The sequence below is a fragment of the Sus scrofa genome, chromosome 2 (genome assembly GCF_054392235.1).
Source record: "Sus scrofa isolate SSC_HxYL_T2T_F1_AM1 chromosome 2, Sscrofa_HxYL_maternal_Yorkshire_Landrace_v2.0, whole genome shotgun sequence".
In the NCBI taxonomy this organism is placed as follows: domain Eukaryota; kingdom Metazoa; phylum Chordata; class Mammalia; order Artiodactyla; family Suidae; genus Sus; species Sus scrofa.
Window position 1 is genome coordinate 97,800,257 of NC_139384.1, and position 19,388 is coordinate 97,819,644.

At 45.9% G+C, this 19,388-nt stretch overlaps 1 protein-coding gene across 12 annotated transcripts in view; it reads right to left on the reverse strand.

The window, feature by feature from the left end:
- LHFPL2 (LHFPL tetraspan subfamily member 2) overlaps positions 1-19,388 on the reverse strand; it is a 178,118-nt gene that overhangs the window by 13,198 nt on the left and 145,532 nt on the right. For 4 of the 12 annotated variants that reach the window (XR_014836350.1, XM_085009410.1, XM_021079502.2 and 1 more), the window contains one exon: positions 15,392-15,530. Coding sequence is in view for 3 of the 12 variants with exons in the window: in XM_021079487.2 (XP_020935146.1) it covers positions 14,895-15,324 (430 nt within the window). In the remaining 9 variants the exon portion in view is untranslated. 12 annotated transcript variants of the gene reach the window in all.

Below are 19,388 nucleotides of genomic sequence, written 5' to 3' on the forward strand. Positions count from 1 at the left end.
TTGTGAGTTTATTCTTTATGTATCCCAGTTGCCTAGAACAATGTCTGACATGTAAAAGGTGTTTAGTAAATATTTGTTGGATGAATGAAAAAACAAGAGTGCTCTGATGGAGATGGTGACATTTTTAAGTGGTTGGAGGAAAAGCTTTATTCGATACTGTGAATCCCAGGGGTTGGCAATTTTGGCTAACAGCACACCAGCAGCGCTTCCTACTGAAACACCAAAGGATCAAACCTTTTACTAGCCTTTTTCTTGATGACAATTACTGAAAATCTCCTTTCTGGCTATAGAAAAAAGATGTTTGTTGGGAGATCACATAGGGAAAAGCAGTAAGTCAATTAAATGTAATAAGTTTTTAGTAATCTAAGGATCATTTAACCTCAAAACTCTGAAATTGTTTCCAACTATGCTTGGCTGTGGCAGGGACATCTGTAAGGACAAGCTGTGGGTGACTGTGGAAAGTGCCCAGGATGCCAGCTGAGAGGGGAGCAGCAGTGCAGGGACAAACATGAGAAAATCAGGAAAATGACAAGTGGCAGAGGGGCACGGGGGGGATGAGAAAGGAGGGACCATGGCATTCTGCACACATGGGAAGGGCGGTGTCTAAAAGCAGCAGGAGAATGTTGACCGACAGAAAGTGCCAGCACTGAAGGCAGGAAAACACTGACTCCCATCAGCAGCCCTCAGAGCAGGTTACAGATCTACTCCTGGTGTGTGTATGGCGGGGGGGCAGGTGAGAGAGAATGATTCTCTGCTTCCCAGAGGAATAAGACGTTCAGTTATTTAACTCTAAGTCTGGGACCCTGTGCTACAACAACTCATGTCCAGAGTGATATACAACAACCCTAGACCTGTCTCTCTTTTCTGTCTAAATTTTTCTTTCTTCCCAAGTCCTCATCCATGCTGAAAGGTGGGAGTCGACTTGGCAGTCCCAGTAGCTATGTGAAAGTCATCAACTGTTGGGAGGTAAGGTTTTCTCTTTCCCTGAAGCAAACTGGCATATTATTAAGACACCATATCAGACCATCCAGTTCCTCAACTAAGCTATTCTCAAGCTGGTTTCCTCCCGAAAATCAGAGTATGAACCTGTATACTCGTCATGTTCAGGGACTTGGCCACTCTGAAGGGACATTCTCACTCGCCAAGACACAGCTCAATGAGTTCTCTTACATTCTGTTTTATGAAAGAAGAGAGTCAACTTAGAATTTCATGGGTAAACAAATTTAAAGTACAAGTAAATGGCTAAGCAACCATGGTAAAATATAGAAATCTTCATGTGACATAAAAGTATTTGTCCCTAATTAGGGAAACAATCTCATTTACCACTGCATCAAAAAGAATAAAATATTTAAGAATAAACCTACCTAAAGAGACAAAAGATCTGTACTCTGAAAACCATAAGACACTGATGAAAGAAATCAAAGATGACACAAATAGATGGAAAGACATACCATGCTCTTGGATTGAAAGAGTCAATATTATCAAAATGGCAATACTACCCAGGGCAATCTACAGAGTCAATGCAATTCCTATCAAATTACCAAGGACATTTTTCACAGAACTCGAACAAAATATTTAAAAGTTTGTTTTGAAGCACAAAAGACCTGGAATAGCCAAAGATATCCTAAGAAAGAAAAATAGAGCTGGAGGAATCAGGCTCCTGGACTTCAGACTATACAACAAAGCTACAGTCATCAAAACCATATGGTACTGGCACAAAGACAGACATATAGATCAGTGCAACAGGATAGCAAGTCCAGAATTAAGCCTACACACCTACAGCCAACTCATCTATGACCAAGGAGGCAAAAATATACAATGGAAAAAAGACAGCCCCTTCACTAAGTGGTGCTGGGAAAACTGGACAGCCACATGTCAAAGAATGAAATTAGAACACTCCCTAACACCATACACAAAAATAAACTCAAAATGGATTAAAGACCAAGATGTTAAGACCAGATACTATATAACTCTTAGAGGAAAACATAGGCCAAACACTCTCTGACATAAACCACAGCAACGTCTTCTCAGATCCACCTCTTAGAGTAATGACAGTAAAAACAAAAATAAACACATGGGACTTAATTAAACTTAAAAGTTTCTGCACAGCAAAGGAAACCCTAAGCAAAATGAAAAGACAACCCACAGAATGGGAGAAAATCTTTGCAAATGAATCAACTGACAAGGGATTAATCTCCAAAATTTATAAACACCTCCTACCGCTCCATACTAAAAAAACAAACAACCCAATCAAAAAATGGGCAGAAGATCTAAACAGACAATTCTCTAAAGAAGACATGCGGATGGCCAAAAAACACATGAACAGATGTTCAACATCACTCATTATTAGAGAAATGCAAATCAAAACCACTGTGAGGTACCTCCTTATACCAGCCAGAATGGCCATCAACAAAAAGTCTACCAACAATAAATGCTGGAGAGGGTGTGGAGAAAAGGGAACCCTATTACGCTGTTGGTGGGAATGTAAATTGGTGCAACCACTGTGGAAAACAGTATGGAGATTCCTCAGAAAACTAAAAATACAACCACCATTTGATCCAGGAATCCCACTGCTGGGCATTTTTCCAGAGAAAGCCATGACTCAAAAAGATACATATACTCCGATGTTCACTGCAGCACTATTTGCAGTAGCCAAGACATGGAAACAACCTAAATGTCCATCAACAGAGGAGTGGGTAAAGATGTGGTGCACACACACAATGGAATACTACTCAGCCATTAAAAGGAAAGAAGTATTGGCATTTGCAGCAACATTGGTGGACCCAGGAATTACCATGCTAAGTAAAGTCAGTCAGACAATGAGACGCCAACATCAAATGCTATCATTGACATGTGGAATCTAAAAAAAGGACACAATGAACTTGTTTGCATTGTAGATACTGACTCACAGACTTTGAAAAACTTATGGTTTCCAAATGAGACAGGTTGGGGGGTGAGGGGACGTGCTGGGGTTTGGGGTGGAAATGCTATAAAACTGGGTTGTGATGATCATTGTACAACTATAAATGTAATAAAATTCAATGATTAATAATAAAAAAAAAAAAGAAGCATTTGTCCCATAATAGAATAGCACTGGTTCCAAGGTCACTTAGATGCTTCAATGTATTTTTGGCTCAGATGAATTCTCCTTTGATTATAAACTTGAGAGCAGTAAGGATTGTGTTCTGCTCCTTGGCTTTTATCTCCCTCTCGAATCCACACTCCGCCTACGACATAGTCCTCTACACACACACCGTGTTGTTGACCAACTTCACATGTCACTTCTGAATCCTGTTTCTTCTCTAGTCTTTTCGTCTTTGGAAGAACCTTTTGGAAAGACCTCCTGTGGTAAAAATGGCAGATTTCAAATAAAGATGCTATGAAGTTTAAGCTATAAACATCCTCCTCCAATTTTATACATTCACAACTAATACTTTGACAAAAGCTGGAAGTTTGTACAGGTGATTAGAACCATGTAACGATCATAATCATAACTGTTATAACAATGGAAGCAGCTAATGCCTATTGAGCACTACATATACTAGGCATGGGCTAAGCGCTTAGTCCTTTAGTCCTTGAGAGAATCTTATGAGGTTGGTATTAATATCATCATTTGACACATGAGTCAATTGAGGGATTAAGAGAAGTCACGCAGCTAATCAATGGTGGAACTGGGACTCAAATCCAGGCCATGTGGCTCACAGTCCAGTCCAGAGCCACTGTCCCAGACTGCTGCCTCACTGCAAACCGAAGACTAGCTTCTCAACAAAAGCAGCTGTCCAGCTAAAGAGGGGAGATTGATAGGTACTCAAAAGCTGGCTTGCTTATGCCTATGAGAGGTAAGAGAGCAACCAAGGATGAAGAGGAGTCCTGTAAGGGCATGGCAGGAGGTGGTGGGAGTGGGTGGGGGGGCAGCACGGAAGAGCGAGGCTATGCAAAAACTAAGGCTCACTGATTGCCAGGCAAGTTGATTTGCTAATCCTACAGCAAGAAGTTCCATCCAGGGAGTTCCTGTCGTGGTGCAGTGGTTAACAAATCCGAATAGGAACCGTGAGGCTGAGGGTTCGATCCCTGGCTTTGCTCAGTGGGTTAATGATCCGGTGTTGCCATGAGCTGTGGTGTAGGTCACGGATGCGGCTCAGATCCCGTGCTGCTGTGGCTGTGGTGTAGGCCAGCGACTACAGCTCCGATTAGACCCCTAGCCTGGGAACCTCCATGTGCCGTGGGAAGTGGCCCCAGAAAAGGCAAAAAGACCAAAAAAAAAAAAAAAAAGTTCCATCCACCCCGTTCTCTTCCATTACAATCTGAGCATCCTTGGCCTCCTTACTGCAATATAGATGCAACCTTGAATGGCTAACATTAGCCAAAGAAACTTCTAGAAAGAAAACCTACAAACAGATCAAAACAGCCTAAGTTCGCTATGATGTTCTCTTCTGCAGGATCTGTGTGAACAGAAAAATGGCAAATAAAGCACAAAAGCCATGAGACCAGAGGGAGAAAATGTAAGCTATTTAATCTGCTTCCATTTTAGTCTTTGCACTGAGATTCTGTATGCTTGAAAACCATCTGAAGCTGCACATCCACCATACTAACACCGTCCACAAAACGACGCACAAAAAAACCTATCCTATGAACTTTCCAGGAGAGACATCTGTAGTCGATTAAACAAAATCAAGCACCGAGAGCATTCTCAGACAACCTCCAAATTACATCCTTCCTCCAGCAGGCTGGGCCATGGTTTAACCATCTCGCGTCCTCCAAGTAGTCTTTCTTTGTGTTTTGTTTTGGCTGTGCCTGCAGCGTGTGGAGATTCCCAGGCCAGTGACTGAACCCTTGCCATAATAGCCACCACAGCTGCTGCAGTGACATTGCTGGACCCTTAACCCACTGTGCCACAAGAGAGCTCCCAAGTAGCCTTTCTTAATTCATAAAACAGAGCTGAGGATCTTTGCCCTGACCTTCTCCTAACCCTGAATCCTTGCACCATGACCTGCATCCTGTGTTAACAAGAGATCTGTGGAGTTCCCGTCATGGCGCAGTGGTTAACGAATCCGACTAGGAACCATGAGGTTGCGGGTTCGGTCCCTGCCCTTGCTCAGTGCGTTGCCGTGAGCTGTGGTGTAGGTTGCAGACGCGGCTCGGATCCTGCGTTGCTGTGGCTCTGGCATAGGCTGTGGGCTACACCTCCAATTTGACCCCTAGCCTGGGAATCTCCATATGCTGTGGAAGCGGCCCAAGAAATGGCCAAAAAAAGACCAAAAAAAAAAAAAAAAAAAACCCCAAAAACAAAACAAGAGATCTGCTTATCTCAGTGTCCATATTCAGGGGCTGTTGCTCTCAATCTAAGGCATCAGACTCTCATGAAATCTTGCTTTTGACAACTGCAAACACCAGTACAGTGGCTCTCAGGGCTCTTCCTTCTACCCAAGGAGAGCTCTGGTCCTTACCTCCCAAGCCCCAAAGCTAATTAGCAGTGGTATTCCAGCCTGCCTGACTTCTCCAGATGCCAGGACGGGCCACTGTCCTCAGTACCAAAATGCCAGTGAGCCATTCAGAGTCAAGGGTATTTGAACAGTATGTATATATGAGGAATATAACAAAGTGTTAGTTATACCATGAATCAAGGAGTTTTGACCAAGAATTGCCCTCTTTGGTTAATGACTACCTTTGAAATCACTTTACCCATGAAAATTTTTCAATCTCTGTGTGTGTGCATGTGTGTGTGTGTGTGTGTGTGTGTGTGTGTGCGCGCGTGCGCGCGCGCGCATGCATGTCTCTTTTTAGGGCCTTGTCTGTGGCACATGGAGGTTCCCAGGCGAGGGGTCCAGTTGGAGCTGTAGCTGCCGGCCTACGCCACAGCCACAGCAATGCCAGATCTGAACCGCTGGATCCTTCACCCACTTAGTGAGGTCAGGGTTCAAACCCATGTCCTCACAGATACTAGTTGGGTTTGTTACCCCTGAGCCACAACGGGAACTCTAGGTTTTTCAATTTTTCAATGCAAATTGATTCTGTAGAGCTCAGACAGAATACGGTTTTCTCAGTTCTGAACTGGTTCTTCAGATGATGGCTCCATTAATTACTTAAGCTCTAACTGTCTAGGAGGGCAGAGTACATGCCAGGACTGAGACTTAGCAGCATCTGCTAAATCCTTTACTCTTTCCAAGCCTAGAAACTTGCGATTTCCAGCATGGATTAGTGAGCACAGCACAGACGTTGTTTTTCTCAGTGAACAATGTTTACTGGACATTTAGTGTGTACCAGGTTTCATTCTGCACACTAGAAAGAGAGAGACCTGTGACAAAGCCACAAGTCACACCCTTGCTCATATTCTAGAAGAGAGATTCTAGGCTTTTGGACTTTAAGACGCTAGCGCAATAGCCAGAAAAATTACTAGGTAGTCAGTATTTTCTGTTTTGCTAATATAAGGGCACTAAAAACAACCATTATCTCCTTTCATTATCATTTCGTAAAAGAAAGGGTATTTGAACACAAAAAAGGATAAAAGATGTAATCTGAGATTACAGGGCAGTTCTTGAAATTGAATACATTTAGCGCTATGAAATCTTACTGCATTGTCCTTATTTTTCTTGGACTGGAGGCAACTGCCAACTGCAAGCTGTCACTTGCCATCTGCCTCTATGAGGATTAAGTCACTAGCCACTGTAGCCGCAGACCTTCGACAAACCCTGAAAGGAGTTCAGGGCAGAGATCACGGATGAGGCCCTCTGTGCTCTTGGAAAAACAGGCAGAACAGGCTTACAGAGCATTAGGTGTTTTCAGAAGATTTTGAGCGCCCAAACTCTTGTACCTTCTCATATCTAGAAAAGCACTAAAATCCTTAACAGAGAATCTGCTCTTTGTGGCTAGCAGTAACTTTCCCCCAAGTAGCAGAACCCTCCTGCAAAAATGTGTGCTGGATGTATGTAACACCAACACCACTTAGTGGCTGTCTTGCCCACCTACCTCCTCAGAGCACTTCCTCAGAGCTGAGATGCTGTCTCCCGGGCCACAGTCCTCATTTTGCCCCAAACAAAACTTTACTTACAACTTTTTTTTTTTTTTTTTTTCAGTCTATAAAACCTTAGAGTGGACCAGTGCTTGTTTGAAAGTAGGAACTAACTACTGGGTGAGATGTTGCTGCTGGGGGTGTGAGTGTGGGTGTGTGTGTATGTGTTTTAGAATAAGGACACCTTTCTAAGAAGCCTGCTTGTTTACTGTGCAAGTAACACGGTACGGAATAAAGAGGCTCTGAATTCTTTGTCTCCTTGGAATCCAGAATCTGAACCTTTTTTTTCACTGTACTTCATTTTAAAGTTTCAAGTTTCAAGTTTATGGACAAGCTAGACTGGGCCCAACTTTGACATGTAATAACTCTGCTTTGTAGGCTAGACCAGAAATGGGAGGTCAAGGGGTTCATTGGTAATGAAAAGGGTTTTCAGCTGATAACCACAGTGTCTTTGCAGAGCCGATTACAGCTACATGTCATTTTGGTACATGATCAATAACATTAGAGGTTCTTAACCAACATGATGTTCCGAGGGGAAGGAGAGGAAAAGTGAAGAATTGAGTGTCAATAATTTTTTTTAAAGCTTGTGTTAATGCTTATGCCATTTCCCTGGAGGAGTCTAGTAGGGTACTTGTTTTCTACTAAAAACACTTCCATGGAATTATAATTAGCAAGAAAAATGAGGGAGAATGGATGACAGAGCAATAAAGAGAATTCTCTGGAAGACAATCAGGGCATAGTTGTCATAAAAAGACCTTACTGCCAAGGCCCCCCGAGGACGTTTCTGTTCTAATTACTCAAAATTAATGACCGTCAATTAAGAATTGTCAGATGCCTCCAGAATATGTGGGGGAAACAATCCATAAGAAAGATGCAATTTCTTCCATGTTGAAGCCTCTCTAAGCCTTTATCAGCAATGATTCACGTTAATATGCAAATTACTGCACTGGCAGTTTCCGAAGCCGTAACTCTTACTTGTTAAAATGCATCCCAACAAACTAATTCAGTCAGATTATTCCTCCCTATTGAGTTAGTGATAAAATTTTACTTCACATTCCAAGTGAGAAGCTGTCTCCTAAACTGTTCTATGCAACTGGAAGAAATTTATAAAATATTTCTTGATAAATTATTTATCCAATATGTAGGATTAGAAAGAACTCCTATTTGACTGCAACCAAAATACACTGATAACTCAAAATAAGCTGTTGAAATAAAATGCAGTGTATAGTAGAATAAGACACCTAAAATGTTTAATTATTAAGCTCTGAAATCTTCAGGACAATAATTTCTTGCCTGCTCAAGTTTGGGGATCCAGATAATGTTAAATAATTCCTGCCACAAAGTAGGTGCCATCTTTTTAACGCTAGAACCCTGGGGTTGGCCTCTAAACTCTAAAGACATAGCCACTAAATATTTTGGCTTAAAGTTTTAAAATCCTGGCTTCATTTTCTCAATATGTCTATTTTAGATTTCATCTCTACTAGGAGCTAATTTTTAAAAAAAGAGGTTGTAGGCCATGTAATAAAGCCATTGGGAAGCCTCTATACAACAACTGAACTCATATTTATGGCTGGTTAGTGCAGTTTTTTTTTTTTAATTGAATTATAGTTAATTTACAATGTTGTGAAGTGTAGTTCTTCATAGGAGACAGATTACTTCTGAAGTGATGCGACAGCTTAGAAGAATACCACCACTGCATTAAGCTCTTAAAACAGAGGGCCTTGAACTGCCTGTGTAAATACTCAGAGCCATACTTAAGCAATTATTTTTTACTGGAATTTGAACATAGATCACCCATGGCTCCATGATAATTTATGTCTGCAATTAAGTGGTTACCATAGCAAAACACTTTTTATTTGCATATCAATTGCAAATTACATCTAAATTTTAAGAGAGTTTGCAATTTCCTTCTACATTTTCCAACTGATTCTTTAAGAGAGCTCTGTCTGTAGATTTACTCAAATTAATACCTTCTTGGTCCACTTGCTCTTAGGCAGTAGTTTTTCCTCTAATGATACAGTTGAATTCTTTTGTTCCCTTTATACATGATACATTTTTCCCCCTTCTTCTCTAGGAGGCAGCTTCTGAGGCAGTGGCTCTCTGAAATGGCTAGTGAGCAGAAACTCAGGAAGTTGTAGACCTGAGTCTAAGGCCGTTGAATTTAGTGGGCATCCAATGAAAGCTCCTTGAATTGAAATTTAATTCTGGCCCGCCTTATAATATCTCTGCATTCTTTAGTTTTCCTCAACGAGGAACTGGTAAATTGTCATCATCAGCAGTACTCTTAAATGGACGCAGACAGAGAACTGCTAGGCCTGACTTCTGGTGGAGGGGCCGTGTGGAAGGCCAGGAATCTGGCGCCTCCTCTGGACAAGCTGGAAGCTTCTGGTGCCTTGTTCTAAGAAGGAGGAGCAGGGGGTGCTCCCTTTACTTTCCTCATGCCTTTCCTTTGAAGGCATTTTGAAGTTGGGCAACCAAGGTCACATCGCCTTCTCAGAGAGAGCCAGGTGAATTTCTCAGGTATCAAATGGGGCCAGGCTTCTGGAAGAGGCAAGCATCTCTTGCCTTCTCCCTACGCTTCCCAAGCTCTGTTCTTACTTCTCTCCTCTCCAGTGATGACCTGATTTTTTGGCTTGGGAGTGAACAGGTCAGGTTTGGGAAAAGTCAAAATGGATGCAGCGACCAGGATGAGCTGCCTTTATCTTCTGACGCTAAGGTTATCTTTCGCCCTGTGAAACACAGCCACGAGGGTGCCAAGCCCCAAACAGTGATCACGTGCATGTCACGGGCCCGCCGAAGCAGAGCCATTCCACCAGCCCCCAAAACAAAACCCTCAGCTTGTCTTCTCCCTCGGAGTCTTCTCCTCTGACTCTTTTCCTTTCCTTTTCTGCACTGTTCTCCTTCGCCCTCCATCATGGCTTGCTTCCAAGAAGCAAGCTCCCGAGCTACTGCCAGCGAGAGCGGGCCTTGAACCCAGCCAGAGCAGAGCCCCGCCCCATCGCCACCTCTCCAGACACACCGATGGCGGTTTGCTGGGGCCATCCTGTTGGGCTGAAACGGGTGTAGACAGGGGGTACAGGGGCTACAGAGCGTGAGAGCCAACCAAACGCCAAGCAGCGCACGAGCATGTGCAGGACTGGAAGGCAGCAGGCAGCTGCTGCAACCCTCGTGGCGACCCCACTGGAACAGTCCCAGCCAGCGCCGAAGCCAACTCCTGATCTCATTGTGATGGCTCTGTCCCAAACCTGAGTCCCTGAGAGGGTCTTAGAGTCCGCATACTTCTAAGAGGGACCTCCAAGCATTTCCAAACCCAAACTGCTCGATGCTGTCATGGAAAACCTGGATATGTGCATCTACACTCTCACTGTGGAGCACATCCAGGTCACAGCCTAAGGAAGGCAGCTGGCGACAGATGACCCTGCTGGCCGATTCCCCAGCTTTTGTAATGAATCCCAGAGGGCTATGTGTGTTTCTGGTTCTGCCAGAAGTCCTGGGCGAATCCTCACCCAGTGAAGACCTATCAGCCTGTGATTTATTCTGCAAGGGGAGCCTGAGAACCTGCAACTCAACCGCTAGAAGCTGCCTCCAGAAAGGAAAGGAATGGAGAATGTATGTGTCAGGGAAGAGGCGTGAGAGGACGAAGTTCTTTGCTTTCCTGTCAATTCAGCTTGGGAAAAAAAAAAAAAAAATGCCTGAGGACACCCAGAGGCACATCGGAGCCCCAGGACTGCTACTGGGAGGCCAGGGAATGGCTGTGTATGATGAAATCATGTCTGATTTCAATAGAACAAGGGCAATTCTAAAGTCCATAAAAGATACCCCTAGTCCTTAGAATGCAACAACTATAGGAAACACAAAAAAATGTACTTTAGTACCTGAAATATTTCCATCATCATAATCATCATATAGCTTATATTTACCACCACTTACTATTTACTATGTGCCACTGTGCTTAAAAACCTTTCTCACATATTTTTCTAATTTAATCCTTAAGACAGGTGTGAACTACTATTATACCCATTTTTAAGTGAGAAAACAGGCTTAGAGACGAGGTAAACTGGTCAATATTTCACAGCCACTTTTAGGTGAGGTCAGGGCTGAGCCAAGGCAGGTGAGGCTTGAGCTCTCACTGCTGCTATGAGTACTGAACAGCCAGGGCATCTGTGCACAAGTGTCAGCTGGGAGTCAGCTGGATGTCTACCATTAGGTGAGGCCTTGAGGGCAAATCCTGCTATCGGGACTAGCTTAATAGTCAAGAGTTGTTGGCAGTTCCTGTCGTGCCACAGTAGTTAACAAATCTGACTAGGAACCATGAGGTTGCAGGTTCAATCCCTGGCCTTGTTCAGTGGGTTAAGGATCTGGCATTGCTGTGACCTGTGGTTAGGTCACAGACATGGCTCGGATCCTGCGTTGCTGTGGCTCTGGTGTAGGCTGGCGGCTACAGCTCTGATTAGACCCCTAGCCTGGGAATCTCCATATGCCACGAGAGCAGCCCAAGAAATGGCAAAAAAAAAAAAAAAAGTCAAGAGTTGTTGTTAAGTAACTCGGATTTTGAGATTTCCACTGACTTCTAAAATCAAAATACTAAGATTTTGATGCCTTATACTGTGCACAGTGACAGCTATACAAGCCGGTGGCTTTTAAGCTTACGTGTAGTAAAAGAATATGCTTACAACAGCTTGTAATTTTTCACCCAGTTACAGTTTACAAAAAAGTCCTTTTTTTGCCAAAATGCAAGTTGTAGGAACAAACACACTCCGAGTATATTTCTAAAGAATCCTTTTGCTGTTCTGGCAGCAGCCTCCTTTCTCACCATTTGTTTCAATGTTGAATAGATCCCGGGTTGAGAGAGGGGTTGCGGGGAGGGGAGAGACTGATGCTCACAGCTGCGGCAGTCCTTGGCTGAGACTGGGGTGACCAGATGCTCTCACAGACCAGCCAAGAGGACAGAAAGTACAGTCAGCTGCTCCAGACCCTGGGGGGTGGGCAACTCTCTCAGCCAGAGATTCAGGGGCCCCAGCTGCCCCTTATGTGGGCTTAAACTGCCCGGAGGAGACCTCTATTAACGAGCAAAACAGCCCACTGGGCATCTCTTACAGATGTGCACCTCCTCCCAACCTGAAGGAGTTGGCTGACCAGTGTTCAGTCCATCTTTCCCAAGATTTCTTCTCAAAGGGGTGCTGCTGGACTGGGGGGAAGGGGTCAAGAGAAACCACTTTCCTCTATTTTTAGTTCTTAGCCTTAGATCAGTGCCCTCTAGAGATGCAAAATCTGACACAGTAGAGAAAGCTCTGCCTCTTGGCAATTTTGAGTAATTTCAGACTTCTGGAGATCCTATATGCATACGCAGAGCACGTTAGTGAAAGGGGGTGAGGAGAAAGATTTCTTTTAGAAAATCAAGGCTTTTGGAAGAGACAGGTGGCCAACAGAGCAGCATCTTGGGTACCCTGCTACTCCCTTCTCCCCAAGTGATGCAGAGGGAAAGAGAAGAGTCAAGAGCAACTCACTGGAGTGCATGAATAATAACTAAAATATGTACTCATCTTTGTGCCAAAATGAACACACTCGCCATTTATGTGAAATAGCAAACAAGAGCACCAGAAGACTTGGTGGACTAATCAACATTCTTAGAGACTAAATTCACTGGACTAACTAACACCTTATTAAAAACTGCATGTAGATAGTCTTTGAGACTGAAGGATATCTAGAATTTGCTGCAAATTGACTGCAAAAGATCAATTATGGTGCTATAGCCCACGATGTCCCACTCTACTATAAATGGTCATTCCTTTGCTGGAAGGTACTAAGTTTCTCAGGATGAAAAGCATTCCTAGGCGTGTCAAACCAGGAGTCTCATCTGCAGACCAGCATGTTGATAAAACTCATAGCAGGCCTGAAATCACTCAAGATGAGCAGATACAGTATAGTCAGGGCAAAGTGAGCAGAAATACACCTCTCTGGTCAACCAGGGCTCTTTAGCAGGATGAGTAAACTGTGCATGCTGGCTTCTCTTCACCTACATGTTTATTTTGACTTTTCAAAAGCTTTGCAACACTCTGGCAACACGTCTCAGCGAAAGTTTTAAGACACACACACACACACACACACACACACACACACACACACACACGACCCCAAGGCACTTGGAGCCGGGGGGAATGAAGGCATGTCTTTGCCAAGGAAAAGATCGCTCAGTATGAAACCCTCCATTACTGACCATTTCTGGGAGATGAAAAGCCAAGCCTAAGGTGATGAACTTCAGGTTTCAGAGGTGAATCAAAAGGAGGGGACAATGAGCTTCACAGAATCAAAAATCTAAGGTTAAAAAAAAACAAACCTAAAATCATATTTTCCAATCTCCCTATCTTGCAGAAGAAGAATGCCAACATCCAGAGAACTGGTGCATTTAACCCGAGTGAAGGTGCAAGTCAGCAGCAGAGTGGAAAATCAGAATCCTGACCTCCCAAATTCCGAGAGTGCGAGTAAGTGCTGGGATCACTCATGGTACGGCTGATCCCGGCAGATAAAGAGCTGAGGGTCCTGAGGTTTGTCACAGCAGACCCCTCATGCAAACAGAGCGGGAATGTGGAGCAGGTCCTCTATCCTTTCGCTGGGCCTCTTACCCTCCTCCCCACAGACAGACGTGGGGCCCCCTGAGGTTTGAGAAACGGAAAACATTATCTTATCAGCCATTTGGGGAAAACTGTTGTTTGACCTATTTATTCGGAAGCTCAAGGGTTTGCTATGAGGCAGGGGAGAGCTACTTTGTTTGGGGCCTGCTTCTTCGCAGGCCTGCAGGCCAGGCTTGGTGCTTATCTTCACCGTCAGGAGCCCTGGCGCACAGCTATCGGATGTGCTGACGGATGAGTCACCTGTGCCCTCAGTGAGGGCTATAGGTGGACTGCTGTTTCTCTTAGTGTTCAGATTAATAAATATCTTGGTTGCGGTCATCTAAAAAGTGATTTTTCCCTCCCTGAGATTCAAAGCAAGCATCTGTTCCTCTGCTTCCTGAGGATGTCTTCAACCTCTGCTCTGGGTGTCTGGGTGTTTCTGCTGCCCAGAACAGGTCCCTTGAGTGTGGACAGACTGATACCCTCTTGGTTCCAGATCGACTTTTCAACCCCAGGTGAGACAGTCTAGGAAAGTGCTGGTGGCCCTGGAAGTTTTCCTGGCGCTCCCAGCCTCCCCTCTGGGATGCCTATAAAGCGCTCATACTTTTCTTTCCACTGATTTCTAACAAGCTCATTAGAGAGAAACTCCCAGAAAGTGGAAGAGTTAGTTTGTAATTTGTGATCCGAGTGCACAGAACATTCTGTCAGGCTCCAGGAGACAGACAATTTAAACCAGAACATTATTAAACCCAGAGCAGCTGATACTAATTCCCTCCCAGCCAGCTTTTCCCCCTCCCAAATCTGAAGTCATCCTGGGGCCAGGATGTGGGGAGCAGCTCCAGGCTTCCTGGGGCTGAGACCGGGTAGCAGCTCCAGGTTTCCTGCTTATGAATGAAGCCCCTACCTCATGCTCCTTGCCAGCATGCCTGTGGCAGGTGGCCTCTCTCACTGCAATTGCTCCGTGGGTGCACCACGTTGAAAGCATGCTTTTAATTGAATTGGAGAAGCAAAAAGTAGTCAAACAAAACCCAGCAACCTAGCACGGAAGAAATAAGCAATAAAGAGGAGCAGGTGAGCACTGAGAACCGCCCCTTCTTAGCTTCAGGGGGGTGAATGGAAAAGGGAGTCTTGAGGGCAGGGCATTTCTGCTGTCTAGAACCCGCCCAGAAGAGAGTTCTCAGGACCGGCAGCAGATGAGCGAAGAGTGAGTGTGCTGCGCTCACTCAGGAGCACACACATGGCTCTCAGGACCCCTCCTCTGCACGCACACTCACCTGCAATTCCTTGCAGCAGCCCGCAGACGTTGAAAATACTTTTCTTCATGATGCTCTGCACGCACATGGTGAAGACGGACACCAGGGCCACCATGCAGAGAATGAAGATGCCCATGGCTAAGAAAATAGCGGTGGCCTGCCAGAAGCCACTGGCAATCTCCCCGAAGGTCTCGGCGTAGGGCCCGCACAGCGTCTCCCGCTGGAAGTGCTGCACGCCGGGGTTCCGGATGCAGCGGGCATAGATGCCCAGCGTGGGGTGATAGGGCTCCGGGGAGCCCCCACCCTGCTCTCCGGGCTCAGCGCTGCTGCGGGTCTTGGCTTTTCCAATCAGCCAGTCTGCGCTCATGAAGGCGATGAGTTCGGCAAAAGCCACCACAATACTCAGGAGGGTCCAGAGCATCGAGCGACAGGTGACAATGACATGACACATATTGATGTTTCAGGCGGAAGGAGTTAGGAGTCCACGGGGTTAACGGTAAAGGCGAGCCCGGCGAGCGGCGGGGAAGGCGTGCGAAGGAGGCTCAGGCAGCCTGGGCAGGCAGCGGCCGCTGCTCGGGGGCTCCTTTCTCCGGGCGTCGGGCAGCGCTGTCCGGGGCTGTCATGCTGCCATGTCCGGGTGGCGCGCTGCAGCCTCACCTACGGAGACAGGGGAGGAGGGCGGTGAGCAGAGTGGCCCCGCCCCCACCGCCGCCGCCGTCCAGGGACCCCAGGGCGTCCAGCCCGCCCACCGCTTGCCCACACCCCGGCCCTACCCAGCCGTGCCGCCTCTCATCCCAACAGAACCTTGCCCCTGCGAATCCTGGGCCGCCGCCCACACGCCGCCGTCCTCAGCGCCTTTGCCTGTTTGTTTCAAGGTCCCCATGACTGCGCTCTCAGAAGCTGCTGTGGTCACCCTTATCACTAGGCAGCAGGGCAGAGGGGCCGATGCGAGTTCCTGCACCACCCCAGGGCACCCTGCGGTTCCGGGCTCCTGACCCATTCTATCTTATTAGAAAAAGTCGTACAGGGAATCCAGGCAGATCAAGATGTGACCACCAGGGAAACATATTAACGGAATGGCTACATTTTTTCAAGTTTATATTAGGACTCTCTGCCTCCCGTTTTGGTACTAGGTGAGCTAAGTTTTGAAAAACTTCCTTCAAAAGCTTTGCTTAAGGGTGAGTAGCAACACCCAATTTCACCGCCTGGGAATCAAATTACTACTAGCAAAGACCTCAGAGTATTTGCTTCAGAGGTAAGTGAGAATTTAAAAGGACAGCGGTGCTATGACAAGTAATAAAACTTTGCTCCCCAAACTTATTTTTCATCCATTTCTCACAGGGTAATTTTGGACAAAATAAATTACACAAATTAAAACTCAAAGAAAAAAAAAAACTTCAAGAAAACCTGATGACTTACTTGGGGAAATTATTCAAAACAGAGGCATTAATGACCACTGACAAAGTATCATTCCCACGGCAGGGACTTGCTGACAGCAGAGCCTGCCTGTGAAGAAAGCATCCCTTGAACTGTCCCAATTCATTGTATGTGCCTCTGCCTGAGCTTCATTCACCCCAGGTCTGAAACTCAACATGCCCATTGTTTCTGCACTCACAAAACACATTCTGTTCTCAAGGACAAATGGCTTCATGACCAGAGGGCTTTGCTCTAAAGGCTCAAACCTCCTTCAGGGAGGCCTGAACCCTGAAATGGGCCATAGTGTTTCTCGCAGCCCCATCTGACATTTGGGCACATGGCTCTGTTCTGAATGATTAGATCTTATTCACCAAGGTCACATGGTGACAAAACCCCCCTGGCATGTAGGAAGCGGGTGGGCAGGGAGTTATGGAAGGGAGGCAGCAGGTGTCAGAGGCTTTCCACCAAGCTAGCTAACGTCGTGGTGAGAGGTGATTGCTTACCTTATAAAACAGAGCGTATTAAAAAATCCTCACATCATCCTACTCATACAAGATGCTGTTTTATGAAATTAGCCAGTACAAAGCTAGAACAGAGGTGCGTGCATGTGTGCATGTGCGTGTGTGTGTGTGTGTGTGTGTGTGCATATAGCAGCAATGCGAGCTTTGGAGTCCATCAGGTCTGGGCTCCAAATCCAGCTCCACCACAGACAGGCCACACTGACACCTGACTTCTCAGAGCCTTAGCTTTTAGCTTCCTCGTGGACCACGTGGAGAAAAAAAGGTACCTGGCCTCACAATACTGTTGAGAAATAAGCAAGAACTTCTGAAAGCACCTTGCACTGTGCCTGATATAATAAGTGCTCTGTAAATATCAGCTCCTTTCCCTTAGAAGCTTTTCCCCTGACCTGGAAGACACTGGTCAGACAACAGTTTAACCAATGGAAGTGCTCAGTGCATAACAGAAACTTGGCCCTTACATGAGGAAATAGATTAAGCGCGGGCGATCTGGAGATGGATGAGGTCACTCGTGTGTCTAAGATTCCCTGGTGGGCCTTGAGGGTGAGGTCCTGGTCTCACTTCCTGTTTCCCTGCCGCCTAACATAGCTGACAAACTCAGCTGGGGAAAATAAATTAGCATGAGGCCCGAAGTATAACCTACTCCCACTCGCCCCCAATATTACCAAATAGAAATGCCTTCTGAGTAAAAAGTGACCCACACAAAAGAGCTTGGGAGGAATCTGTGTATAATGAAAGTGATCATTCTGAAGGAGAACAAGAAAACAAGCCAGGATGACTCCCCAGAGGACCACCTCGCCCCCATCCCCACGCCGCGCCCACCCACCAGGCTCACAAACACTTTCAACCCACAGGCAGAGAGCCCGCGTGTGAGCAGAAAATGAGGCTCTACGAGATCTTCCCATGGGCCTTGAAATCCAGTTTCCTGATGGGCCCAGCTGATCTCGATTCCTGCCCCTCTACTGTTCAATGGCAAATTTTCAAATGTGAATATAAAACCCCCACCTATATGTCCTCCTGCAGAACTTCAAGCTCTGTCTGCTGCAACTTCTCGGGCGGCTTGGACCTTAATGATTGCCCAGGGTCCACTGTCCTGGTCAGCAAGCCCAGCTCGGAGTCAGGGATGCAACGAGGCTGCAACTTCTGAAGAGCAAGGATGTGAAACTTCAGGAAGAAGGATGGCACAGTCAGGCTTAGCCACATGGTTCATGCCAAATTCAAGGCAGGATTATTTAGGGACGCCTGTGCTTAAATTCAGAAAATACAGACATCCCTGTCCATCTGTGTTAAAACAAATCCCCCTTGCACTGCACCAAATTCTCAAATCCATACCAGTGGCTGGAAGGAAGCCTTCATGTTTCTGTTTGAAACAGGGAGATAAGATGCTTTGGTCTCACCAGCAAGCCTTCTAACTACTCCTAGAAGAGGAATAGCCATGATACACAAGGCTGATGGACAAAAACTGGCTTTCCCAAGGATCCAAGGAAAATCCTCTGGTTGATGGGGCAGGGAAAAAGGTGGAAACACAGCGAGAAGCTTCTACAGTGCTGGGTGTTCTGTCCAACACCCTGGTTTGGTCCTATCACACATGCTGAGATATCATCCACAGCAAAGGAGAGTGAGCTCCTGTTCCAGACCTGAGTAGCCCAGGGGCTGGGCATGGAGTTCCTTGGCCCCCAGCCACTGCTGTTCACTGTGATGCCCACTGCCCCACACATCACACAATAAGACCAGGTCCTCGCTGACGGTCCTTGTACACGTCTTCTCTCCAAGAGCTATAAAATACATATTCTCTCCCGGACACCTGGCTTTACTACCACATCCCTCATGGTTGTGAATAATCTGGGCAGCCCTCTGATGTTCAGAAAATGATGCGGGGATTGACACAAAGGTCCAGAGCGGAAAGCCTCTTAGCAGGTAATAAGAAAAAACCCTCAACAAAAGAGACTGCTGCTGAAACCGAGAGTAGTAGACCATCGTCAGAACATAAGCCATGAGGAGTGACAAATGCTTGGTCTGTGAGAGTCGTCATGCACAGTTCTCTGCAGAGCCCTCATGCTGAAAACACGGGGGAGGTGTGAGCGGAGCGGAGCAGGGTCCTTTTCTTGGCAGCTTCCCCCTTCGGTGAGAAGGGAAGAGAGTGCACATGAGGCGAACCAGCCAGTGTCAGCTGGCTAGGAGATGACAGCAGAGAAGCCTGGGGGCAAAGCTCACAGCTTCTAGAAAGACGGGGCAGATGAGAGGACTGCCATCACAGCTGTGTCACCTTCCACCACCACGGCAGCAAAGCCTGCCAAGGAGGCCATGCAAACCCTGTTTTGAAGATCTCCACCATCTCACTCCTCTTGGTTCTGTTTTTCACCTTAATGGAGAAATTCTGCAAACACAGATATAAGGTGAAGAGAATGGACCATGAACAGGTTGGCTGAACACTGGTTCACATGTTGTCACCAATGTTCCATCCATCCACAGTCTATGCACTTACACTAATGCTCACACGCAGGCTTTTTTTTTTTTTTTTTTTTTTCTGGACCATGTGAAAATGATTCACAGATGTCTGTTCCTGACACTTCAACCCTTA